This window comes from Panthera leo, chromosome B2 (assembly GCF_018350215.1).
Source record: "Panthera leo isolate Ple1 chromosome B2, P.leo_Ple1_pat1.1, whole genome shotgun sequence".
NCBI classification, from domain to species: domain Eukaryota; kingdom Metazoa; phylum Chordata; class Mammalia; order Carnivora; family Felidae; genus Panthera; species Panthera leo.
In genome coordinates this window covers 4,941,539-4,968,862 of record NC_056683.1, presented here as the reverse complement: position 1 = coordinate 4,968,862, position 27,324 = coordinate 4,941,539, and the positions used below count along the sequence as shown (strand labels likewise).

The 27,324-nt window shown below is 42.4% G+C and overlaps 2 protein-coding genes across 3 annotated transcripts; one reads left to right on the top strand and one right to left on the bottom strand.

The window, feature by feature from the left end:
- Positions 1–2,135: 2,135 nt before the first annotated feature.
- Positions 2,136–11,935, top strand: GMNN (geminin DNA replication inhibitor). 2 transcript variants are annotated; one of them, XM_042937765.1, is made up of 7 exons: positions 2,136–2,224; positions 4,056–4,113; positions 8,021–8,098; positions 8,645–8,792; positions 9,313–9,395; positions 9,703–9,813; positions 11,524–11,935. In XM_042937765.1, the coding sequence occupies exons 2-7, from the start codon at positions 4,063–4,065 to the stop codon at positions 11,683–11,685; spliced, it is 633 nt and encodes a 210-aa protein (XP_042793699.1). In that variant the 5' UTR covers positions 2,136–2,224; positions 4,056–4,062; the 3' UTR covers positions 11,686–11,935. The 2 variants fall into 2 exon arrangements, with proteins under 2 accessions (XP_042793699.1, XP_042793700.1); XM_042937766.1 differs by lacking the exon at positions 2,136–2,224 and adding an exon at positions 2,438–2,715.
- A 9,855-nt stretch (positions 11,936–21,790) lies between these two features.
- Positions 21,791–25,149, bottom strand: ARMH2 (armadillo like helical domain containing 2). Its single transcript, XM_042937762.1, has 3 exons — positions 25,059–25,149; positions 24,597–24,954; positions 21,791–22,281 (listed from the first exon to the last, which is right to left on the bottom strand). The coding sequence occupies exons 2-3, from the start codon at positions 24,859–24,861 to the stop codon at positions 21,854–21,856; spliced, it is 693 nt and encodes a 230-aa protein (XP_042793696.1). The 5' UTR covers positions 24,862–24,954; positions 25,059–25,149; the 3' UTR covers positions 21,791–21,853.
- Between the last annotated feature and the right edge of the window lie 2,175 nt (positions 25,150–27,324).

Genomic DNA, 27,324 nt, shown 5'->3' with positions numbered 1-27,324 from the left:
CATCCGTAATTACATTGTTTTCAGGTAGCCATATTCTAACAAGTGAAAAAGGGGGGTGCCAGGAGGCTCAGTCGATTCAGTGTCTGACTTCGGCTCAGGTCATGATCTCACGGTTCATGAGTTCGAGCCGACACTGGGCTCTTTGCTGTCAGCGCAGAGCCCGCTCTGGATCCTCTGCTCCCGCCTCACCCCACCCCTCCTCTGCATATGGGCATGCTCTTTTTTTTCTCTTTCTCTTCTCAAGAAGAAACATTTTTTAAAATTTAAAAAGTAAAAAAGAAACCAGTGAAATGAATTTTAACAATACATGCATTTAACTTAATATGTCCAAAGTATCATTTCCACAGGTAATCAATACAAAAAAATATGGAAATGGCTTACATTCTTTAGTACTAAATCTTCGACATCCAGCATATATTTTACATTATAACATTTCGATGACGACTAGATACATTTCAAGTGTATGACTAGTGGCCACCCAACTGGATAGCACAGGTACAGATGTGAGTTAGTCACATAAACTAGTTTTCATTTAGCAGGCAAAGCAGAATGGATCTAACCTAAGCTGGTAAAATGGTTGCTTCAGATTCTGGGAACTTCACGATTTTTTCCTAAAATAGGCATCATCTCCTTTGGTATGTTGAATTAAAAAAAAAGCAATACAGAACGTATACAGTAAAAGTCTCCCTACACCATTTCAAAACTAAACAATATTATTAGCAACTACAGATTACATTTGGGGAAGTGAGCTTCATGATACTATTGGAAAATTACCAATTCTCTTATTGCTCCCTAGGGTTTTAACTTTGGTGACCTCTAGATTCTGCCTCTCTGGTTTGCTTACCATTTTCATGTGGAAGAGATTTCTTTTCCAGTTTTTTAAGTCTGTTAAGGAACAGCACGAACTTTGCTTTACACCCTACGTAATACAGGCTACCTGAACATTACTTTTTATATACTTTTGAATATATACTTACCCATTTTGGGTCTTTCCAGTGATCCCTTTTCATCACGTGTCTGAGTCAAGAAACTGGTAGCCAGAACTACTATTCTGACTGGCTGGTGTTTCAGTCAAATGATGCCATGCTGGGTCGCCTGGGTGGCTCGGTCGGTTGAGTATCTATCTGCCTCTTGATTTCAGCTCAGGTCATAGTTTCATGGTTTGTGGGTTCGAGCCCTGCATCAGGCTCTGGAAGCCTGCTTGGGATTCTCTTTCTCGCTAAATAAATAAACAAAAAAATGACACCATGTTTGTACTTGGTACTGGTCATCAGAATTCTCACTTTGGAAATCCAGTCTGTTTTCCAATCAATGGACCGTTTCCTTTATGAATTTAGCCTTATTTCTAACCAACAAAGCCAGGACCACATGACTGCTTTGTACCTTGTGAGCTCGGTCAAAAAGACATTGGTGAGGCATGCAGGGGGGCACGTGGACACGCAGGTGAGAAAGCGCTTCCCGAAGGCGGCGCTGTGCGTGGCTGGTGATATTCCCTGAGAATGCTAATCCCCTGGAAAGTTAAATGGGAAAACAGACTCGTAGTACCGCAGACGTAAACAAAAGACAGAACTTGGCGAACCCAAATGTGTCCACAAGCAGGCTGAGAATTTTGCAGATTAATGAGAAAACAAAGCTAGAGGTGTTGCTAAGGTGTCCCTGCCCCTTAAAACTGCAGTGACGTGTTCCCCCGCCTGGACCGACCCCGGGAGGGTGAGGGGCTGCAGGTCCGCGGCCCCCACCGCACCACAACACGGGAGCCCTCCACACCATTAGGAGTGCAGGAACCAGGGCTGTGCCGACAGGTGAGTCGTGCACTACCTAGAGGAGAGCTTGTTCTCCCGGTGTTTTCCGTCTACCGGGGAGAGCTTCTTCCTCCCGCGCACAGGGCACAAAGAAGACCGCATTCCACGCCCAAGGGCCTTCCGAGCGGAGGTCGGAAGGCAGCGACCTGGCGGGAGCAAAGACCTCCGAGCGTCCCCACCCCAATCCGCGCTACTCCCACCGCGCAGGCGCGGGAAGGGGTGGAGCCGCCCGGGCGGAGGCGGGAGGCGATTCGCTGGATTCGTCTCGCGTCAACGGGTCACGTGACCATCGCGCCAGCCGGGCGGAGTTCGCAAGCTTTGCCGGGGGCGGGCGCCAGCCACTCCAGCGGCTGCGAGCTCTGTGCGAGGTGTTCCTGCCACGGCCTCCCGCGTCCGCCACGGGGATTGGGCGCTCCCATCCGGTAAGTGTGAGGGAAGTGGGTACGCGGGGGCCGCTCCCCGACGGCTGCCGGGCGGCGGCGGGGGGTCAGGGTGCCTGCGACCCGGGCGTTGCGGGGGCCGTGGCGGGGGAGGCAGGGCCGGCGGGCGAGGGGCTGCCCCATTGGCTGGGTCGGTTTTGGCGCGCTCCGCCGTCCGCGCTCCCTATTGGTTGGCGGGCGCGTCCCGGACGCGTGCGCCGCGGCGGGAGCTCCGGGTCAGGCCGCCGAGTTGTGGGTCCCAGGCTTCTTTTAGGGCTCCTGGTTGCGGCGCCGTTGGGCAGCCGGTGCCGTGAGAGATCCGACTTGCGCGTGCCCGGCTGTCGGGCCAGGCGGAACCCCCACCCTCTGCGGCTCCCTGGCCGGGATCCGAGGGGTCCGCAGCCTGGGCTCCCGGGGGGAGGTCTCTGGACCCTGCGATCCCGCTTTGGTAACCCTGGTGTCTCGGGTCAGTCAGCGTTTCCCACGCCGGAGAGGTAAGGGTGCAGGGTGCTGACCACAGTTTGATAAAGACGCAAAAGATTGCACTTGGTCAGTGACCCTCACCTGTTTTAACCCTGACTCTTACTGAAGCGCATTTTACATCGCAGTTTAGGAGCCAAACAAGGACATTAGACGTTTCAGGAGGCAGTACTTCGGACCTCACACGCTGTGCACTCTGATATCTTCTCGTCTCTTCTGTCCTGTTCTAAACAATGTTCACGACCTAGTGAATGATTCAGGGATCCCAGGCTGCGACCCGCACTTTGGAAATAAACATTGCTCAGGGTAGTGGGTCCCCGCCCGCATTGGCTCAACCTGAAATAGGATAGAAAATAGCATCGTACAGTTGGGGATTGTGTGTGTGCTGGGGCACAGGAGGTGTGTCATTGTCAAAGTTGGAAAGCCACTGCACTGAGTAAAGGCACACACCACAGAAGTCAGGGAGATGTATTTGGCTGGTATAGACATGTATCGGGGAGATCTATTTGGCAGGTATAGACCTATCCAGGACCTTCGAAGGTTGGATTTGGAGTGAGTTCTGGCCCTGCGGTCTGGTTAACCACATTGCGTAATCCCTTTATCTTCTCCCTCTTTCTTCCCTCAATGTCTCACTCAGTTCACGGTGGTGGTTAAACATTCCCTACAGATGTAATTATATAATCTCATTTGATTGGATATTAAATCATTACTAACTGCTGGTTACCAGAGCCAATTTTATTACAGCTTAAAGCTGCCTTTGAAACAGCAAAGTTAGAATGCTATTCTTTTTTTTTTAAGTTTATTTCTTTTGAGAGAGACCCGAGACAGAGCGAGTTAGGGGAGGGGGAGAGAGAGAATCCCAAACAGGCTCTGTGGTGGCGGCACAAAACCATAAGATCCTGACCTGAGCCAAAACCAAGAGTTGGGTGCTTAACCCACTGAGCCATCCGGGGGCCCCTAGAATGCTCTTCTTAAGGATGGACCTGAGCATACCCAAGTACCTGGTGACCGTATTTGCTTCTCTTGGTGACCATTTCTCAGCTCTTTTCTGTATTTAATCCAGGACAGAATAGTGTTTTGTAAAACTGTTTAGAATACATAATTTTCCTGTTGTAACTAGATGTTTCCAACCAGAATTATTTGTGTGTATAATACAGATACTAAGAGTCACTAACTTTAGACACTTTGGTCATCGATAGGGCTGAGTTTGGGTACCGTGAGATGAGATAGTTCCACCATACAGTGGTAGGATTTCTATGGTCGTTAAGTATTTTCAACAACAAAAATCTGCACTCCACCTTCAGGTGCAAACCATTTTCTGCTTATGAATTACTAATCTTTTTTGCTTCACCAGGTGTATCATGAATCCCAATATGAAGCAGAAACATGAAGAAATCAAAGAGAACATAAAGGTATGTGATAGGATCACTTTTGTTTTAGAAAGCATGTGGTTAGAAGTAGTTTGACATAAGTTTAAAAAAATTTTTTTAAGTTTGTTTATCTTGAGAGAGACGGAGAGCACCAGCAGGGGAGGGGCAGAGGCAGAAAGAGAGAGAGAATCCCAAGCACAGTCAGTGCAGAGCCTGACATGTGACTCACAAAACCATGAGATCATGACGAAGCCGAAATCAAAAGTTGGGGACACTTAACAGGCACCACCCAGGCACTCCTAGTTTGACATAATTTAACAAAATTTAACCTGGCTGTAATTTCTATAAACTTTGAAGTATCGAACTTTTTTAGCCAGAGGACAGGTAACAACAGAGAACCTTGAAAAAATTAATTATGGTGAAAAGTAAGTTTTATGATCCATGAATGTGCTATGTTTTTTCCATTTATTGAGGTTATCTTTAAATTTCTTTCAATACTGTTTTGTAATTTTCAGAGTATTGAGTTTTATGCTCCTTTTGTTTAATTTTTTGCCTAAGTATTTTATTAATGCTATTGTAGATAGAATTGTTTCTTGCATTAAATTTTCTGTGTGCTCATTGCTGGTGTATAGAAAACAGGTGATTTTTATATTTTGAATTTGATGTGTCCTGCAGCCTTGCTGAAATTGTTTATTAGATTTAATAGTTTTTTAGTAGCTTCTTTAGGATTTTCTGTAAGATTGTGTTGCTTTCTTTCCACTCCTACGTTTTCTGAAATGATTTTTATTAAAATCCTTTGTGTCTTTGAGCACAGAGACACATCTTGCATTATATCGTACGTGTTTTCAGAGTACATTATACTCCTTACCATCTAACCTGCTTGTTTTGCTACACTTTTTGAATCCCCGTATAATAGTGTCACTGGAAATCTTATCCCAAATATTTATTCTATAATAATAAGAACAGAGTTTAATTTTGAATTTGTAATTTTGACTGACTTTGCTTTTAAGGTTCTAAATGAATTTACAACTTCACTAGGTTCTGCTGCACAACTTAGCTGCTGAGGATTCCTGAGAATGAGACATCTTTGGGAAATCTATCAGTTTGCAGATTCAAATTAAATAGAGTAAATAAAAGCTTTTCATAAGGGATAGCAGATGCTTGTTAATAGGTGGTTGACCTTGCCTTTGTGTCCTTACATTATTTTTCTTAATACCGTGCATTGATAATTTGTATAAAAATTTTTAAATACTCAGAGTCAGTAGTATAATACTCTCAATTGACAGTTACCAGGATATTGCCAGTCTTGTTTCATCTACATCCTCATTCACTCCTTGAGTCACCTAATTATTTTGAGGCAAATCCCAGATTTCAGCAGATCCTTCTATTTAAGGAGGAATCTAATGTTTACTAGCTAGAGTAAAACTATCTCGGATATAAAAGGATTAGAGTTCTGGTTGGTTCTGATTCGGCCTCGAAAACTGTGACCTTGGGTGAATTTATTTATTTACTTTTTTAATGTCTATTTTTGAGGCAATGCGAGAGACAGAGTGCAAGCGGTGGAGGGGCAGACAGAGAGACACGCAATCTGAAACGGGCTCCAGGCTCTGAGCTGTCAGCACAGAGCTCGACTTGGGGCTCGAACTCATAAACCATGAGATCATGACCTGAGCGGAAGTCGTTTGCTTAACCGACTGAGCCACTCAGGTACCCCTTGGATAAATTATTTAACATTGCAGCCTCTGTTTACATCTATGTAAAACAAGAAAATTAGACTAAAACTAGATCTGTAAAGGGTGCCAGGGTGGCTCAGTGATTGAGCATCCGACTTCGGCTTAGGTCATGACCTCATGGTTCATGGGTTTGAGCCCCACGTCTGGCTCTGTGCTGAAAGCTCAGAGCCTGGAGCCTGCTTCGGATTCTGTGTCTCCCTCTCTCTCTGTCCCTCCTCTGCTCAAGCTCTGTCCCTGTCTCTTAAAAAAAATAAAACGTTAAATTTTTTTTAAATAAAAATAGATCTGTAAGAGGGAATTATGGTTGCTCATGGATTTCTTACCAGTTGTATGCAAAATTCCCTGTGAGTAGTGCTTTTGTGTGTGTGTTTTTTCTTTTTGAGGGAGAGAGAGAGAAGGGTTCACAGAGTCTTAAATTGATTTATAAAAACATTATGGCCCATTAATGTATAAGAATATTTTGGCTCTAAAGAATCTGTTATTCCAGTGTATAATCTGTATAAAGAAAATGACAATAGCAATATTACATCTTTGGGGCTGGATGCTTAAAGCTTACATGTATAAAAGTTAATCTTGAAAACTCATTTTTTTTCTGACAGTGATTTATCTGGCTTCTTTGGCCATTATAAGTAGCAAGCATTTAAATAAATTAACACCTCCCATTCTTAAGGATCCCAAGTTAGGTTTTCTTCTGTTTGTCTGGGGGCCGGTGACTAATCTATAAAATGACATCTGCAGTGTTGGTGTAATATTTGTTCTCAGAGTGGTTGGCATTTGTTCTTCGGTTAAACAGTGAGATAATGATCAGCGGTAGAAAGTTTACCGTGGGAAAGGCGAGCTCTTGCCATGTGAACTGCAGTATGGAATCGGTAACTTTCTCACGCTGCTTTGGTGTCATGTTCTTGCAGCCCTTGTTCGAGTGTGCACCTTTGTTTGCTAACCCATGGTGGCAGTATAACTAATGATTTTTTGCGAAAACAGGGCTTTCAGGTCAGGAAATCTATGGGAATCTATTTACATATTTTAAGGAAGGGTATATTTTTTTCAAAACTGGAGCATGGGCGTTTTACAGTACCCTGGCGCCTCCAGCACTGCCATTTTGGCCGTCTCCGGATGAGCAGGCTTGAAGCAAAACTGCTTCTGCAGTCAGGTCCTCTTACAGGTGTATTTGGTTTTGTGTAAAGTACGTTCTTGAAAATTATATTCCTGGGGTGCGTGGGTGGCTCAGTCAGTTGAGCCTCTGACTTTGGCTCAGGTCGTGATCTCATGGTGTGGGAGTTTCAGTTTCAGCCCGCTCCCCATCCTGTGTCTCCCTCTCTCTCTGCCCCTCCCCCCCCCACTCTTTCAAAAAAATGAACATTTAAAAAAAAATTACATTCCTTTGGTAAATACATACAAGTGTGTTAGGAAATGTTCACTATTTAACGGAAGTCTGAGATGAATCCTTTTGTTTAGGGAAAGAAGTATTTTGCGGTGTAAATAATTAATCTTTTTCCTCAATTTCCCTCTTCTGTGGGTTTCTACGGTAAATGCTAAGACATCTTTGTGGCAGATCTTTTTAAGAGGGAATACAAGTACTCCCGTTGTACTGGAATTCATCACATATGGTTTGAAGTATTAGAGCTTAGAAATTTTGTTATATTTTTGTTCTAACTAGATGTGATTAGTTGACAAAATGACTGTAATAACAGCATATATTGAAATGGAAGGAGGAATGCTACTCGTGTAGCAAACTCCTCGTGTAGCAAACTCGTGTTTGGGTAATATGAGCCATTCTTAGGATTTTTTCAAACTTTATTATAATTTTAGGGAGATAACACGTTTGCTAGTTGAATAAACCAATGTGTTGCTCATATGCAACATTATAAAATTATATAGAAGAACAGGGGTGCCTGGGTGACTCAGTCAGTTAAGCGTCTGACTTCACTTCAGCTCAGGTCATGATCTCACTGTTGGTGAGTTCGAGCCCCGCGTCGGGCTCTGTGCTGACAGCTCAGAGCCTGGAGCCTGCTTTGGGTTCTGTGTCTCTGCCCCTCCCCCTGCTCACACTCTTTCTCTCAAAAATAAGCATTAGAAAGAAAAAACAATAAAATTATATAGCAGAACAAATACTAGTGTTCTTAGTGTTTCTTTTTTCCTAAATCATAGCAGGAATAAAAGAGCAACAACCCATATAACAACTCAGTAACCAGATAATAAATTATGTTGACTTCTAGAATAGTCCTGTCCCAAGAAGGACTCTGAAGATGATTCAGCCTTCTGCAGCTGGAGCTCTCGTTGGAAGAGAAAATGAGGTATGTGTTGCTGGGCTGGAATGGGGTTCTGATGAGCCTGCCTTTACAGAGATGTCTAAATCATTGAAACCAGAGTAACAATTGCATGTTTCTCACAGCAGTGATTTGTGTAGTGATGGTTGAGTTTAGAATTGGTATGAATAATTAGTAGGACTGGGATGGTGTAGTAAGTTCTGAGTAGCCAACAGGAGTAATGTTTGACGTTTTGGGAATAAAATGTTAGATTTTATCTATCAGGATAGAATCACTGATGAGGGCTTCTAGACTTTTGCAAGGTTGAAAATAACCTTTCTGTGGCACTCCCGTTATTTAAACAATAAACATGATTTCAGCTAAGCCTTAGACCCAAGCCTAATCTAGTTGCTGCAAATAAGGTTTCTAAAATAACTATACATTTTCGTAGAGTTTTAAAATGTATGATTTTTTAAAAGATCCAAAGATATAAAAAAGATGAGCACTCTATTTTTAATACATACTGACAAAACCGCCCAACTTTCATTCACTAAATCAAAATAAATGAGATTGATGTATGTATTTTCATTATAGTTGGTTAAAGACTTGTCCAAAAGGAAACATTGGAACGACCAGTTAACATCTAAGAATTCCAGCGCTGGAGTTGTTATTGTCCCAGAACATAGTGAAAATAAAGATTTTAGTGGAGTTACTCAGGAAGCATTTGATCTTATGATTGCAGGTATGAAAATATGTATAACTTTTGTCTTAAATTTCTTAATAAAGGTAAATATTTGTTGTACAGTTATGAATTCTGCACACAACCTCTTAACCTGGAGACACAATTAGATATTTTACTCAAATGTTTTGGTAATTTAAAATTTCTTATGGTTGTAAATACACATACACTGTAAGCTTGGGCCGGCCTTACTGTTTGGTAAGATCCAGATGTGGATGGTAGTGATTAATTAAGGGTTATAAAACTTGGAAATCGTCTTTTCAGAAGAAAAGTGTGTAGAGAATGGATTTGAAGAAAGGGATTTGAGTATGTCAGAAAATGAGGGGAGCCAGCAGAAACACGGCAAAGAGAGGGAGCCGGTTGGATCTACTAATTGTTGAATGGCAGTGGAGATCAAAAGGAACCTAGTGATGCTTTATAAATCTTGTGGAAGGATTTATTTAGTAGAAAAAAGTAGTGTTTTTTTATAGCAGCATGTAACCTTGTCTTCAAGGTCTATATGTAAAACATTCATTTATTTTAGAAAACCCATCCTCTCAATATTGGAAAGAAGTGGCAGAGAAACGGAGGAAGGCTCTCTATGAAGCACTTAAGGAAAATGAGAAAGTATGTACCAAATAGAATTTGTGGCAGTTTTTAACATTCCAGGAGGATTTTCCTTCTATTACTTCACATGTTTGGTTAGAGCGATATAAATTAGCTTTGATGTTGGCCTAAGAAAGGTTTAATTGGAAAGGATTTATGCGTCAGAATTGTGATACAAAAGCAGCTTCCTGTACCGAGAGCTGAAGGCGGTGGTGTGTTAGCAGCTTTCATGCTACGTGTGTCTATCGGATATATACTTGGAGGCGTATGGTCTGGGTTTGTAGCATGGCAGGTGTATGGAATACTGAACTCTACTTATATCGTATAGCTTCATAAAGAGATTGAAGAGAAGGACAATGAAATTGCCCGCCTGAAAAAGGAAAATAAAGAATTGGCGGAAGTAGCAGAACACGTACAGTATATGGCAGAGGTAATAGAGGTAGGTATTTCAATGTTCTCCTGATGCAGAATCATCTGTTACAATGGGACGCAGTAGTGTAATCAGTAAGGGTTTGGGCTCTGGAACCCGATTTCCTGGATGTGAGTCTTAGCTCCCTGCCTCGCACAATAAAGTTTGTTAAATCAGGTAAGTTATTTATCTTGTCGGGCCTTCATTTTCCTCATTTGTAAAATGGGACAATAGTGGGTGCTATATGCTTGGTGTGAAAATAATGAGTTAACAATGATGAAAGTTCAGAGAAGTCCTTGCCCATAATAAGAGCCCAGTGATTGCAGATAATTCTCATGAAGCAACAGAACAGCTATTTTCTTGTAGAAATATAAAGAGATTTATTTACATGTGAAAAATTTATGGAAAATTTTTCTATTTTACAGTTCAAAGTTTTAAACTGGTTTTAATTTAACTTGAATGCCAGTGTGACATTCCAGTCATATATAAAACTGTTAATTGGTGCACTAAATGAGTTTGGTGGTCGTATCTGACTTTTCAATTTGGAAGAAACTAATGTGTTTATAAGAATTAGCCTGCAGGGCACCTGGCTGGCTGTCGGTAGAGCATACATGACTCTTGATCTTGGGGTCATGAGTTCAAGCCCTTCATTGGGTGTAGAGGTTACTTAAAAAAAAAAAAAAAAAGACTTAGGTTGCTAATTGTTATTTTACAGCCTTGAGCTAAAAAAAGGTCTTGGGGAGCCTGGGTGGCTCAGTCGGCTAAGCATTTGACTTTGGCTCAGGTCACGATCTCACGGCTTGTGGGCTGACGCCCCGCATCAGGCTCTGTGCTGACAGCCCAGAGCCGGGAGCCTGCTTCTGATTCTGTGTCTCCCTCTCTCTGCCCCTCCCGTGCTCATGCTCGCTCGTGCTCCCTTGCTTGCTCTAGCTCTCTCTCTCTCTCTCTCTCTCTCTCTCTCTCAAAAATAAACATTAAAAAAAAAATAGGTCTCAAACTTACTTGTGTTTGCAAAAAATCATCTTGCTGGTAGGAAGAAAGTTTTTGAAATAAAAGCTTTTCTTGTACCGAATTGCTTACATTTTAAAGCCATGACAATTAATGTTTTAAGTTTTCATTTGGAAGTACTGAAATAGCTCACTCTTTTTTTGTAATAGCTTTCTTAACTGCCATTGGTTCACAGCAGACTGGAAATTTAAAAACCTGGTCCTTCACCATAAGTAGCTTGAGAAGTGATTGGAGTTACACTGTGAAAGCATGCCAGTGCTTTAAAAAAAAAAAAAAAAAAATGGGCCAATTCGGGGCACCTGGGGTGGCTCAGTTAGTTAAACATCTGACTTGATTTTGGCTCAGGTCATGATCTTCTGGTTTGTGAATTTGAACCCCTTGTTGGGCTCTGTGCTGACAGTGTGGAGCCTGCTTGGGATTCTCTCTCCCTGTCTCTCTGCCTCTACTTGCTCGCTCACTCACGCTCTGTCTCTCTCTCTCTCTCTCTCTCTCAAAAAAAAATAAACTTGAAAAAAAATGAGCAAATATTAAGTACTGCGACTTTACTGAAATATGGTTTAGCATAGAAGTTTTGATACAACATTTGATTGATTGTAGGTGACTTTAATGGGGAAGCATTATGAAAAGGACCTCATTAGAACATTGAGGGTAAATTATATCAGCATACTGCTAGTGGACTTGACTTGGGCTTTTAAGTATTTACAATAAATTGTTCGTTTATCCTTTTAAAAGAGACTGCATGATGGACCTCTGGATAACTTCGAATCACCAAATAGTCAGGAATTTGATTCTGAAGAGGAAACTGGTGAGGACTCTGAAGTGGAAGATTCAGAAATCGGTACATGTGCTGAAGAAGTTGTATCTTCCTCTACAGATGCAAAACCACATGTGTGAAATTCTCTAATATTTGACTCTCGAGAAATATACTGCCAAAGTTTGCCTCCACTATAGTTCTTTGTAGCAGAACAGACAAATGTATAATGCAAAGTTGGAATCAAAGTTCCTTGTTTGAATCCTGGGACCCTGTTGTATTAAAATACAAATACTATGTATTTTTAATCTACGATGTTTTATGTAAATAGCATTTTCTCAGATGTCAGACACCACTTGTGTATATGATAAATAAACTTCAGTCTCGTGTTGAGTGTCGTGTGTACCTTGGAAGAATGAAGTATAAGCCGTCTGTATAGAAAATGTGTCCACTTTTGTGGTTTTTATGTTTTCTGTTCCTCTGCTATCTTGGAGGAAACAAGGAGAAAATGAATTTGTCCCTCTTAATACTGAGATAGTTGAGGTTTTTACTCCCAAATTTGGTTGTACCTCAAGCTCATTGTAGGGACTGTTGGTTTCCAGATGTTCTTACTGGGTACTTTTGATCATTGAGTAGGAGACTTTAGTATCAAAAGCTCCCCACATAGATCAGATCAGCCAGGTAAAGGCTCAACTGCCTGGCATAATCAGACTCTTCTCAGAAGCTTAAAATGGTGATGATCGTGACCATCTTTTGGGGGTTGGAAGGCAGGTGAAATTGCACTTAAGAGATGCAGGGGGACAAAAGGTAAAAGTTCTGAAACTTTCTCTTCACACATTTCACATATGGGATAGTATGGAGTATATATTGAGGAATAAGAGAGTAAGTTAGAAATTTCCCATAGGTGTTTTGAATGAAGAAAAGGACAAAGGGAATTGTTTATAAAGTATATAGCACTGGGATAGAATGTGTTCTGTGAGAAGCATACACATAACCTTCGTGTAGACTGGCAATAAAGAGCACAGTCAAGCCTTAAATGACTATTTGCGGCAAGTTATTTCTCCATATAAAACTTCATTTTTTTTTTTTAATTTTTAATGTTTATTTTTGAGAGAGAAACAGAGCATGAGCAGGGGAGGGGCAGAGAGAGTGGGAGACACAGGATCTGAAGCAGGTTCCAGGCTCAGCTGTCAGCACAGGGCCTGATGCGGGGCTCGATCTCACAAACTGACATCACCACCTGAGCCAAAGTCGGACGCTCAACTGACAGCCACCCAGGCTCACCTAATGTTCTTATCTCCTATGTTGAGATGAAGTCTGCCTCAGTGTTATTTGAGGATTAAAACCTTTACTACAGTGTCTTAACTAAATGCTTTAAGAATGGAAGTGATTATTGGGGCTCCTGGGTGGCTCAGTTGGTTCAGCATCCGACTTTGGCTCAGGTTATGATCTCCCGGTTTGTGAGTTTGAGCCCCGCATCTGGCTCTGTGCTGTCAACTCAGAGCCCGGAGCCTGCTTCAGATTCTATGCCTCCCTCTCTCTCTGCCCCTTCCCTGTTTGCACTCTATTTTTGAGAGCGATAAACTTAAAAAAAAAAAAAAAAGATGATTAATCTACAGCAACACTGTCCAGGAACCTTTCTGAGATGTTAGAAATATCTTTGCTGTCCAGTGTGATGACCAGTTAGCCATATGTGGCTGTTGAGGACTTGAGATGGGGCTAGTGGGAGTGAGGAACTGCATTTGTTTTTAAATGGCTGCATGAGGCCGATGGCTACTGTGTTAGTGCAGCTCTGTTTTAGGGATGGGCCATTAGCCCAAAGATGGAATTAAAGACTAGAGGGGCACCTGGGTGGTTCACTCAGTTAAGCATCCGACTCTTGATTTTCAGCGCAGGTCATGATCTCAGTTTGTGGGTTTGAGCCCCATGTAGGGCTTCACGCTGACAGTGTGGAGCCTGCTTGGGATTCTCCTCTCTCTGCCCCTCCCCAACTCATGCATGCTTTGTCCCAAAACAAAAAGTCACAGTAGGCATAAACAACATGGACAGATCTCCATGACGTTGAGTGAAAGAAACAAGGTAAGAGTACCTGCTGTATGCTTCCATTTAAATACAACCAGAATCTTGATAGAAAGCGAATCAGTTGCCTAAGGACCTTGAGGTGGTTTTGAGAGATTTCAAGAGGAAACTTGGGGTGATAGATTTTTAAGCCTAGCATTTGGGAACTAGTTGACAGTGAATTTGGAAGAATTACTTTTAGATGAGGAGTCTGATTTTCCTTTTCTTTTTTTCTTAGTGTTTATTTTTGAGAGCGAGAGGGGGTGTGAGTGGGGGAGGGACAGAGAGAGAGAGGGAGACACAGAATCTGAAGCAGGCTCCAGGCTGTCAGCACAGAGCCCAACGCGGGGCTTGAACTCACAAACTGTGAGATCATGATCTGAGCCGAAGTTGGACACTTAACTGAGCCACCCAGGCGCCCCAGGTCTGATTTTCAATTAGGTATCTAAAGTCAGAACACCTCAGTGAAATGCCTTAAAGATAGAGTCAGAGGTCCATCACATCTGGCAAGTTAGAGTAACTTCTTTGACGTTGGCTTAAAAAAATTCAGGAGAGCTGGAAGGATATCAATAGGTTAAGAATCTGTTGGAAAACCGTTAACGTGGGAAGCCTGGATTAGACTGAACTAATTTGTCAATATATTCTATACAGTTAGTATTACATACAAAAACTAACCAGGATGGCCCATAAAGGGTTGGAGGGGGAATACAGATGGAAAAATCCTAAATAAAATGGTAAATCTAATCCAGTTGTATCCTGGAAGATAAAACATGATGACCAACTTGGGGTTTATCCCAGGAATGCAAGATTGTTCTAGTTTTAGTGCACGCTTGAAATTCTGAACATTGAAGGCGGGGGGAAGCCCATAATCCTAATAAATAACAGCACGGATACGATTAAGCTTGGAAAAGAAGAAATTGCAACTTGATAAAACTATCTTCCTATGCCTAGCATCACATGGTGAATGGTTAAAGGCAAAGCTTTAGAAACTTGTAAGGTCATGAACTAGAGAAGAATGGACCACAATTATTACAAATTCTTTTCGCGGTCTCAGTCTGGTGCAATCAAACCAAATAAAGCTAATTATGGGAAGGAAAAAGAACTCATTTACATAAGAAACAAGAGCAACCAGAAACAAATTAAGTGGCCAGATTTTAAAATATCCCTACATTAATTGCTTTTCTATACACTGGTACAAGTTTAAAAACAGTGGGTATGGTCGCGGGGGTGGCGTGGTGAGAAGGTCTGTGAAAAAAGTGAAATGTTACTAAGATGTATGTAGAAAAGCTATTCTAAAAAATTTCTGAACGTGTCTCTTCTTGCCTTTCTTGGAGTTCTTTGTAAAACAGAGAAACCAATCCTGTCTGCCATGAACAAAAATGGGATTCATCAGAAGACTACAATGGTCCTGAGGAAGCAGAAGTCAGAGTGGCACTGGGGACCCCGCAGCAGGTGCTAATCGACGTTGTCTTAGTGCTGTTTGATTTTCTCCCCTTTCCTGAGATGGCAAGATTGGCATAGCCCGGCTTATGTCACTGCTCCTCGGAAGGGCAAGATGGCTGGGTTGACGGTCTCTTAAGACTACACCGTGGGGGCGCCTGGGTGGCGCAGTCGGTTAAGTGCCCGACTTCAGCCAGGTCACGATCTCGCGGTCCGTGAGTTCGAGCCCCGCGTCAGGCTCTGGGCTGATGGCTCGGAGCCTGGAGCCTGTTTCCAATTCTGTGTCTCCCTCTCTCTCTGCCCCTCCCCCGTTCATGCTCTGTCTCTCTCTGTCCCAAAAATAAATAAAATACGTTGAAAAAAAAAAAAAAAATTAAAAAAAAAAAAAAAGACTACACCGTGGATGAGATATCCCCTCAAAAGAAATGAAATGTCATCAGAAGAAAAATTTATTCTAACGAGCCAGAGCACCACACATGTCACTACGCAGCCTTAGGGCCCTTGAGACTTTGTTTAGAAAAACCACCCTGTGCCCACCCTGCCTCTTCCAAGATACCTCAGTCGAATTTTAGGTTTTAGCTAATGAGGTCATTATCTTTCGCCCAAGAAGGATAGGAGCTGGTGTGTCTGAGCTCCTGGGGCCTCTGGGCAGGATAACTGAGGTGTGTGCTGTGTATTTACTAGAGCAGTCCCTCAGTAGGATCACAAGTTCCCTTTTACCTAGATAGTAACTTTTTGATAACACACCTTCTATTGGCTTTCTCCCCCACCCTGTTCTTAGTTCCTTAGGTCAATCTTGCAAATACGGTCCCTGCATTCAAATTCTTAACTGGAGTTCGCTTCTAGGAGAACTCAAATGTTGGGGAGAGATGCAGTTGTAAGGAGCAACCAAGGAAAGTAAAGTAACTGAGTGTTAACACTTTGGTAAACCAGTTTTAAATTCCAAGCTTAGCATACGAATGTCTCAAGGCCCGCTTCAGCCTTTTATTTTACCACCTTCAATTCCACGTGTGCTAGAGTCCAAAGAGGAATCTGAATACAACAACAGAGCTAGGCTGCCTCATAAGCTACGTTTCCATAGATAAAATGTTAACCAAAAGTTCTCTAAGCATTGTCAGAAGAGGGGCCTTAGCAGTTTCCGGTTAAGCATGTGAGTCAAACCCAGCCATTTAGCTACTCTGTCTCCCTAGACCCCATTAAAAATGACAGTAATCTATAACAGACATAATCTCACACTGATGAGTCAGTTAATAGCCAGGGAGGATGAAGGAAAAGTGACAAAACAGGGCACAGAAGGAAACTTAAACAAAAATATGAGTATTGCTAAGCAATCCCATTTCTAGAAATCTATTCCACAGATATGTTCCCACACATGTGAAATGATCTATATTTAAGATCATTTAATGATCTATTTATTTATCTATTCTATTTATTCTATTTGTTCTATCTTATCTATTTAATAGATCTACTTAATGATCTATTCTTTAAGGTATAGAACCTAGACCAAGATAAAGTATTGGCAGATACAACACCATCTTTCACAGAACTAGAACTAATAATCCTAAAATTTGTATGGAAGCACAAAAGACCACGTATCGCCAAAACTATCTTGAGAAAGAAGAACAAAACTGGAGGTATCACCATCCCAGATCACAAAATACACAACAAAGGTGTAGTAATCAAGACAGTATGGCACTGGCACAAAGATGGACATATGGGCGAGTAGAACAGGCTAGAGATCTCAGAAATAAACCCACACTTTTCTGGTCAATTTATGATGAGGCAAGAACGTACAAGGGGAAAATACCATCTCTTCTATAAATGGTGCTGGGAAAAGTGGACAGCAGCATGGAAAAGAATGAAACGGGACCACTTTCTTACACCATACACAAAAATAAACTCAAAATGGGTTATAGACTTAAATGTGAGACCTGAAGCCATAAAAATTGTTAAAGAAATCGCTGGCTATGTGTTCTTCTACATCAGTCACAAAAACACTTTTCTAGATAGGTCTCCTGAGGCAAAGGAAACAAAAACAAAATTACTTTGTTGGGACTAAACCAAACTAAAAAGCTTCTGCACAGTGAGGGAAACCAGCAAAACAAAAAGGCAACCTCCTGAATGGGAGAAGATATTTGCAAATGACATATCCAATAAAGGGTTAATATTTAAAATATATAAAGAACTTCTGTAATTCAACACACACACACACACACACACACACACACACACACACACACACACATAATCCAACTAAAAAATGGGCAGGGGACCTGAATAGACATTTATCCAGAGAAGACCTACAAATGACCAACAGACACATGAAAAGATGCTCAACATCACTCATCACCAGAGAAATGCAAATTAAAACCACAATGAGACATCACTTTACACTTGTCAGAATGACTTAAATAAAAAAACACAAGAAATAACAAGCGTTGGCAAGGATGTGGAGAAAAAGGAACCTTTGTGCACTGTCGGCAGAAATGTAAATTGGTACAGATACCATGGGAAAGCAGTATGGAGGCTCCTCAAAAAGTTACAAATTGCAATTAACCATATGATCCAGTAATTCCATTGCTAGATGATTACCCAAAGGAAATGAAAACACTAATTTGAAAAGATAAATACACCCTCTCTTTATTGCAGCATTATTTACAATAGCCAAGATACGGAAGCAGCCCAAGTGTCCATAGATAGATGAATGGATAAAGGAAGTGTGGGATAGATGGCATATAGATTATAGATATGCAGAATAGATGAGTGGATAAAGACGTGAGATATAGATGATGTAGTTATATAGACAATGGAATATTACTCAGCCATACAAAAGCAGGAACTCTTGACATGGGCAACAAACAGCATGGATGGACCTGGAGGGTATTACGCTAAGTGAAATAAGTCAGAGAAGGACAAATACCAGATGATTTCACTCATGTGGAATTCAAGAAACAAAAAAAAAGAGACAAACTCAAAACAGACTCTTAAATACAGAGAACAAACTGGTGGTTGCCAGAGGAAAGATGGCGTGTGGGGGGTGATAAGTGAAATAGATAAAGGGGATTAAGAGTACACTTATCATGGGACACCGGGGTGGCTCAGTTGGTTAAGTGTCCGACTCCTGATTTCAGCGCAGGTCATGATCTCATGGTTAGTGATTTGAGCCCCGCATCAGGCTCTGTGCGGACAGTGTGGAGCCTGCTTGGGATTCTTTCTTTCCCTCTCTCTCTGCCCCTCCCCCGCTCATGCTCATTCACACTCTGTCTCAAAATAAACAAAACAAAACAAAAAAAAACACTTGTCGCGATGAGCACTGAGTAATGTATAGAATTGTTGAATCATTACATTGTACACCTGAAGTTAATCTAGTATTATATGTTAATTATACTTCAATTTTTAAAAAGGTGAATACCAGAAAAAAATTGCTGCAAATAAAATGCTACTGTATGTTAAAACAAGACTAAGAAAAGGGATATATGTACATTTCCTTGTATACAGATAGAATATCTCTGGAAAGTATTCTTTCCAGCAGGGAACCTGCTACTTTTCTAAATCTGGTGTTTTCGGGCACCCGCGTGGCTCAGTCAGTTAAATGTCCAACTTCAGCTCAGGGCCTCATTTTGTGGTTTGTGAGTTTGAGCCCCGCGTTGGTCTCTGTGCTGATAGCTCAGAGCCTGGAGCCTGCTTCGGATTCTGTGTCTCCCTCTCTCTCTGCCCCTCCCCTGCTTGTACTCGGTCTCTCAAAAAGTGAATAAACATTAAAAAGAAAATCTAAATCTGAGGTTTTCTTCCAGGAGTGGGAAACTCCAGTCCTGTAACACTCCTGGTTTCAGCAGAGGTGAGTGACCTCACTGACTATAGGCTTTGGGAAAAACAGAGCCTGGCTCTTCTCTTCTGAGGAGTGAGGAGTTTGAGGTCCTCTGCTGCTCCTCCAGGGTCAGAGGCTGGCTGAAGTCAAATGATCCCTCCAGAAAAATAAACGTATCGTCGGAAATGGCAGATCTCCAAAAATTAACCTCCTCTTCATTCTTTCTGAGGAAACTAGTGGAAAACCCGCTCCAAATTCAGATGTGGGAGTGAACCAGAAAAAGGAAAGCAAAAGTATGTGGGATCCCTCAATAGTATGTGGGATCCCCCAACATGGGAGGGATAGAGGGGATCCCTGGTGGTGAAGGGAAATCCTAAAATCTTTGCTAGCCAGGTGGGAGGCCCAAATGGGAACAATAGCATGGTGGCATCCAGGATGGGGGTGGGGGTCTGTCTTCAAGAGGAAACAATTACTCAGCGTGTAAGTATTGGGTGGCTGAACAGTTATGGAGAATGGAAATCCGTGAATGAAACTAAGCAACACAACAAAGGAATCAGACTCCAGGGAAAACAGTTGTATGAGGAAGGAAACGATACTACACATACTACTTAGCCATGAAAAACGCTGAAGTACTCCTCTTGTTTTAATGGACAATTGTGGCACAATTATATTGAGAGACGAAGGGGAAACCCCAGCAAGGAACAGGGTTAGAACCTTAAGACCTTGTCAGTCATAGTAAGAAGTAAAAAGAAAATTACCTAAAATTGGGGGGAAAAAAAGAATTAGCAATATATGTGAACTACTTATTTTTTAATGTTTATTTTTGAGACAGAGAGAGAGCATGAACAGGGGAGGGTCAGAGAGAGAGGGAGACACAGAATCTGAAGCAGGCTCCAGGCTCTGAGCTGTCAGCACAGAGCCCGATGCGGGGCTTGAACCCATGGACCGCGGGATCATGACCTGGGCCGAAGTTGGACGCTCAACTGACTGAGCCACCCAGGTGCCCTTATGTGAACTATTTAGAACTAGGATAGTCATAATAATAAAACAATAATAATAATAAAAACCAGAAGAAACAGACAAAAAGCCTCAAATGGTCGTCTCTGGGAGTGCGAATCAGGAAGGGGTTAAGGGACTGCTATTTCTCAGTCTGAATCATTTGTATTATTTGACTTAAATTTTTTTTTAAATGTTTATATTTGAGAGAGAGCACATATGCTGAGGAGGGGCAGAGAGAGAGGGAGACACAGAACCCTAAGCAAACTCCAGGCTCTTAGCTGTCAGCACAGAGCCGGATGCAGGGCTCGAACTCATGAACCGTGAGATCATGACCTGAGCCAAAGTCAGGCACTCAACTGAGTGAGCCACCCAGGCACCCCGCATTATTTGACTTTTTAAATTATGTTTGTGTATTGGACATTACTATTAAAATTTAATTTTAAAGAGCATTAACAGGGGCACCTGGGTGGCTCAGTCAGTTAAGCGTCTGACTTCAGCTCAGGTCACGATCTCACAGTTTGGGAGTTTGAGCCCCGTGCTGTCAGCACAGAGCCCACTTTGGATCCTCTGTCTCCCTTTTGCCCCTTCCCTGCTGGTTCTCTTTCTCTCTCTCTCTCTTAAAATAAACTTCAAAAAAATAATAAAATAAAATAAAAAGCATTAACAAAAAGTAATTTCTGACCATGACCCAGTCTCTAAATGGGACTTCCAATTTTCAACCCTTAATCTACCACCATAAATGGGATTCTGGTTTGAGAAAGTCTGCATTCACAAAATTCACAGAGGATGAGAATACACAGTTGCTCAGCAGAACACAGCTTTCTCTGGTTTAACACCTGAGAATACTTGTGCCAAGATCCCTATGAATCTGCGTGATGTGATCAGCCCTCCTATAAGAAATACAAGCAGGGATCACAGAACTGCATTACCATTTTACCGTCACATTGAAGCACAGCTCAGTCAAAGCCAGTTTGTGAAAAAGGTGAAAAATTCAACATCCACTGGCTGCAACTTAAGGCAACTGTCAATGTGCCTTTAGGCACTTGCAATAAATACTGCTTTTTGCACTAAAGCTTTTAATGAGACTGCGTAGCACAGAAGTCAAGTGCAGGCTTTCTGCTACTTATTCTCTAACCGATAATACAGGGATTGTGTACATCATTGTAGGAAAACCCAAGAGCCTACCTTCAGGCTGTCTCTAGACGTCTGAACACGCGGCACCCCGTCTCCATCCAGAGTTGTACCAGTGGAGCTGAGTTGAGGTTTTATTGAGTGTTAATTGCCCCGAACTTTCAGCTGGCCTCACGTGCGAAGGGATCATGCTTTGGTGGCCAGAAAACCCTCTCAGATAAAGTAGTGGCAGCTGGATGATGAGAAGATCAGCACTGAGATAGGGCTAAAAGGGCACAGGTGGGGTAGTGTCCATTACAAGAGGTGGCTGTGGGCGAGGTTAGGGTTTGGCATTTCTAGGTGCCTTGGCTTAATGTCATCTGATGACCCCCCCCCCCAAAACACACCATTGCTCCTAACAGTTGTATAGGTAATGCATCGTTCACTGAATCCCCGTTTTATGAACCTACATTTTATGAGGTCATTTTATTTTTATTTAAAAAAATTTTTTTAAAGTTTATTTATTTATTTTGAGAGAGACAGAGATAGCACAAGCGGGGGAGGGACAGAGAGACAGGGAGAGAGAGAGAATCCCAAGCAGGCTCCGTGCTGTCAGCTTAGAGCTCGATGTGGGGCTCAAACTCATGAAATGTGAGATCGTGACCTGAGCTGAAACCAAGAGTCGGACACTCAACTGACTGAGCCACCCAGGTGTCCCTTTATGAGGTCATTTTAAACAGCGGTGCTTTTCATACGTTTGGTTATTTCAGTCACCGTGATGGTTGATAGAGAATTTTTCAACTGCCTAAAAGAAAACACTTTAGGGTACTATCTCGACTTGTTATTGTTTATTTCAGTTTTCCGGGTTAATGCAACGGTAGCTGCCCTTAGAGAAATTAATTCCTGTGAAAACCAATGAGGAAATATAGCACCTCTGCAAAATTCTCAGGCCACCCAGACCAATTCTCAGCCGCCAGTATTTGCAAATGATATTTCAGATTACCTAAGTCTCTAAGCTCCTTCATGCAGGACACATTATTGCAGGTCATGACAGAGAGAACGTAGCAAGCCCAAAATTTAACAAGGAGGTGTTTGTTGATTTCAGTTTTGATGACAGAATCGACTCTGTACTCAAAAATCCTCACGAGGATAGGGATAAACTTGAAATTCTTGGCTTTCCTCTGGCTGGTAGGATTTAAGTAACACCAGCAGGCTATACTCTGGAGCAGCAGAATCTTTACTTTCGGCGCCAGCTGGTGATTTTGCAACAAACTGGCCACTTCTTTTATGTGCTCAGTGGCGTATTTCCCAGCCGTGGGTCCTCCTGGAAAATAAGTATTTGCATTTCAGAAGTATTTGGTGTATCTAGGAGCTGGTGACATTTGAGTGCTGATGTGTCCATATTCCTTTTGCTGTATACTGACACTTTGGATGCTCTGAATTTTCCTTTTCCTTCCCCCCACCCCCTCCTGGTGTGCTGCTGTGAACAGGAAAAAGTATGTTGATAAGCACAAAACACGAAAGGGACTGGAAGTTCCCCGCCTGTCAAAGTCTCCTCCCTGGCTCCTTTATTCAAGCACCTACTTGAGTAGGTGTCAGGAGTCAGTACTTCAAGATGAACAGAGCAAACAAAACAGAAAACCAAAACACTGCTCTGCAAAGCCAGGGTGTAACTCGTAAGAGAGGTTTTTCATGAGCCGTCTCTTGCTGTCCTGTTCTCTCTGATGTCTCATTTCTCAGCCCGACTCTTGCAGATCTGGAACCAACGTGACCTTATAAGATTGCTCTTGCTTGGGAACCCAACCTGGTTCCCAGACTGACCCCACCTGAACCTGGGCTCTACTTTCCTCGTATACCGGAACCCGATTGCCCGAGTTCAAATCTCAAACCCTAAGAAGGTACTGGCCAAGAAAACACTGGATGAAGACTACTCAGGAGGTGAGGAGTAGCTGGCATACTTGGCCAGATTCTAGCCACTGGGGTTTTGACCTGGCTTGGATTTCTCTTAGTGGCACTACCACAGTCCCGTGGACCCAAGGATGTTCTAGCCAATGTTAAAGCTTTAGCTGAAGCCTGGGCATAGGCTCTTTCCCTGCCTTCTACAAGTATAACTAAGACTGAGGTTACATACCATCAAGTTAAAGAATTCTGACTCTTTTATAACCACCCAGCTCTTCCCCCAAATGGTGAACAGAGCTCTACAGGGAGCTTTCTCAAGTGGTGGGCGCCATTTATCCTTCCTTCACATGGGAGTCCTCCAGCTTCTTTCTAGCTCTGTGCCACTGGTTCTCACCCATCCTGGCACCTAGGACCCCTTGGTTCCTGAAAACGGTAAATGTTTTCTCTCACAGACGCCATTCCTTGAAAAATTTAGTCTATCAAATTACATCTAGGCAACCCATTAAAAAAGAGATCAGTCATCTATGATACTTATAGCTACCAGAGCTTCTAATCAAGAGACGTGTTGTTGAAGATTATGTATAAAATTTCACTGCATATCCTGAAATTTATTGGAACAAAAAAAGTGGAGTTGAGTTTAAACCTGATAATCATTAGAGTGGTGTGTGTTTGAGCAGTTTACCACGTAATTTTCTGGCCAAATATACATTCACGGTTGCTTTTCACTGATGCCCCAAGTGCCTTCCTGATAGGTGTTTTAACAGCCTTAGGCTTTTAATGATTTTTCTAAGGTAGTTTCTGTGTAATGCATTTTTGCAAGATAAAAAATGGGGTGCCTGGGTGGCTCAGTCGGTTAAGCGTCCGACTTCGGCTCAGGTCGTGATCTCACAGTTTGTGGGTTCGAGCCCCGCGTCAGGCTCTGTCTGTGCTGACAGCTCAGAGCCTGGAGCCTGCTTCAGATTCTGTGTCTCCGCCCCCCCCGACCCCCCAACCTCTCTCCTGCTTTCTCTCTCTAATACAAATAAACATTAATAAAATAAAAATAAAATATCAACTGGTATTACTCTGTGTTGGAATCATATCACTAAGTTGGAATTATATCAAGTCGGTTTAGATATTTTATTTTTTAAATAATAATGAGAACTTTGATAGGCAATTTCAGTATAGTTGTTTTTAATAAAAGTGGGAAAGTTCTTACTGAGTAGTTTATTTGATGGACATTCTTTTTTAAATTAAAATTAATTAATTAATTAATTTTTAAATTTACATCTAAGTTAGCATATAGTGCAATAATGATTTCAGGAGTAGAATCTAGTGGATGGACACATTATTTTAAAACATGAGATCCTTAAGGAGAAAATGATTAGTAAATATCTTTGGTGGTACAAAGACAAAAAACTAAAAATTTAGGCAAAGGAAATGTTATTGGAATTTTAAGATCAGAGCTATGAAAATCACTAACTTACAGCATTATAACAAGCAGAAGATTTTGAAAGACCTACATTAGCACAGCTGGTTAAATCAGTACCAGCATGGGGCTCCTGGGTGGCTCAGTGCCTCAGGTCATGATCTCGTGGTTCGTGAGTTCGAGCCCCTTGTGCTGACGGCTCAGAGCCTGGAGCCTGCTTCAGATTCTGTGTCTCCCTCTCTCTCTGCCCCTCCCCTGCTCACGCTCTGTCTCTCTCTCAAAAATGAATAAACATTAAAAATAAATAAAATAAATAAAAAATAAGTCCGTACCTGTGAAGGCCAACAGTCCGATTCTATATGCAGCCTGAGCCCTCTTCTCAATGGCTAGAGATTGATTCTTCAATACACGACCAAGCACCACGAATTTTTCTTTGTGAAAAATACTCTCAACCGAAGGGATATCTTCTTCCTTCTTCTTAATGAAAAAGCGCCTAACAGTGACATTCCAGAACTTCTGGAGGCGCTGATACAGCCCCACAAAATACTGGTAGATCTGAGTTGAAAATTGCACATAATAAGTATGTGCCTTAGACATCGTATGAAAAAGGCCAGTGGTGCTTCAGTTATCCTTGTGTTGTGGCAGTTGAAGTCAACAGTCTAGAACTCTGGAATGCATCTCTTAGCGACACTGGAGAATGGAATACACAAATCAGGGGCAAGCAATGGAGGCCTAAATTCTTCAGGCCGCCATCGAAGGCCTTCTACAATTTCAGTCAAATCAAGTTCACTTACACGCCTCTGGTGCACGGAATCTCAGCGTCGACCACACTGGCTTCTCCTCACATACGCCAGGAGTGTTCCCGCCCTTGTCCCTTTGCTTGCACAGGATCTACGGGAACTTGCCTGTTCTACGTGGCTTATTCCAACACATCCTGAATTTCCTTTCATAGCATTGTGGCTATTCTGCTTATTTGTCACGGAATCAGAGTTTTCCTCCACATCATGGATTTCCTATGTTGGTCCTATTTTGCTGAGAAAATAGAAGCAGTCAGTGGAAGGCATGGTTGCCTTCATTGCGTCCACCTATCTCCATCCGTGCACATATACTCCAACTGTCCTGTTGTTATGGACCCCTCTCCATTCCTGCAGTACATTTCGTGACTTGTCCCACTCAAGGAGATTGCCCTACAGTTCTTCTCTTGCCTTAACTAAGTTTTCCATGTTGACTGGATCCTTTTCACATCAACAAGCAGGCTGTACTTGTTCTCAAAAAAATAAAACACTCTCTTGACCTCATAGAACCCCTCTGCCAAGTTATTGCTCTGTTCCTGTTTATATAAAAACTTTTCTTTTTTAAATGTTTATTTTTGAGAGAGAGACAGAGCGTGACCAGGGGAGGGACAGAGAGAGAGGGAGACACAGAATCTGAAGCAGGCTCCAGGCTCTGAGCCATCAGCACAGAGCCTGACACAGGGCTCGAACCCATGAACTGTGAGATCATGACCTGAGCTGAAGTCAGATGCTCAACCGACTGAGCCACCCAGGCGCCAAAAACTTTTCAAAGAGTTGCCATACTGTTTCAAATATTCTTCCACTGTCTCTTGGATGTACTCCAAAGATGGATTTCAAACCCATGAATCTTCAGGCTCACCGATGACCTTCATTCTGCTGAGTCCAATTCTCAGTCCTCAGCATTGGATACTCCTTTTTCCTTGAAACACTCAATTCACCTAGCGAATAGCTTCTAAGATGTCACACTTGATTTTTCTCTTGCTTGCCACCCTCCATTTTCCTTTGCTGGTTCCTCTTCTCTCTATGACCTCCAAATATTGGGGTGTTCCAAGACTGTTCCGTCACACACACACAAATATATTTTAATATTTCATTTAAAAAATTTTATTTATTTATTTTGAGAGAGAGAGAGAGAATGAATAGGGTAGGGGCAGTGAGAGAGGGAGAGTGAATTCCAAGCAGGCTCCATGCTGTCAGCTCAGGGCCCGAGGTGGGGCTCAAACTCATGAACATTAGATCATGACCTGAGCCGAGATCGAGAGTCAGATGCTCAACCGACTGAGTCACCCAGGGGTCTCATATTTAACATTTTATTTTTTGAGTAATCTCTACACCCAACATGGGGCTTGAACTCACAGCCCTGAGATTAAGAGTCACACGCTCCCACCAACTGAGGCAGCCAGGCGCCCCCCTCCCCAGTTTTGTATTCTTAACTAGATTTCTCACCTGGACTCCAAACACAGTCACCAACTTGACAGCCATCCATTTGGATGTCTACGTGGCTTCTCAAATATAACATGTCCAAATCAGAATTCGTGCATTTCCTGTCTAAGCCAGCTGCTGCTCAGGTTCTCTGTCTCGGAAGAGGGCACCCCGATCCTTCCAGCGGTTCAGGTTGAAATTTTTGGATTTATCCTTGGCTTTTATTGGTCTCGCATCTCATTTCCAACTTATCGACAAGGCTCTACTGTCAACGTAGAAATTTGGACGGCGGGTCCCTCTCCATTCCTACAGTACATTTCATGACTTGTCCCACTCAAGGAGACTACCCTACAGTTCTTCTCTTGCCTTCTACAAAGTGTACCTGCCTATCCTCTTCAAATATATCAAGATACGGAAGCTCAAGGAAAGGGGGAGTGACTACTGCTGTAAGTGAGAAGAGCCTTAAAGAGACATGACAACTAAACATGTAATCCATGGTTGGAACCCTGTATCCATACGCGTGTGCATGCGTGTATGTGAGCACCTGTGCATGTGGGTATGCGAGCACGTGCATATGCATGTGAAGGCTATAAAGGATTATTAGTGGGACAACTGGGAATCATGGACATGTGTTGGCCAGCACGGCAGCCACATGTAGCTTTGGAGCACGTGAATGTGACTAATCTGAATTGAGCTGTGCTGTAAGTATAAACTACATACCGGATTTCGAAGACTTAGTATGAGAAAAAAATAAAAAGAATGAAGGTGCCTGGGTGGCTCAGTTAAGTGTCCAACTCTTGATTTTGGCTCAGGTCATGATGTCATAGGGGAAGGGGCAGAGAGA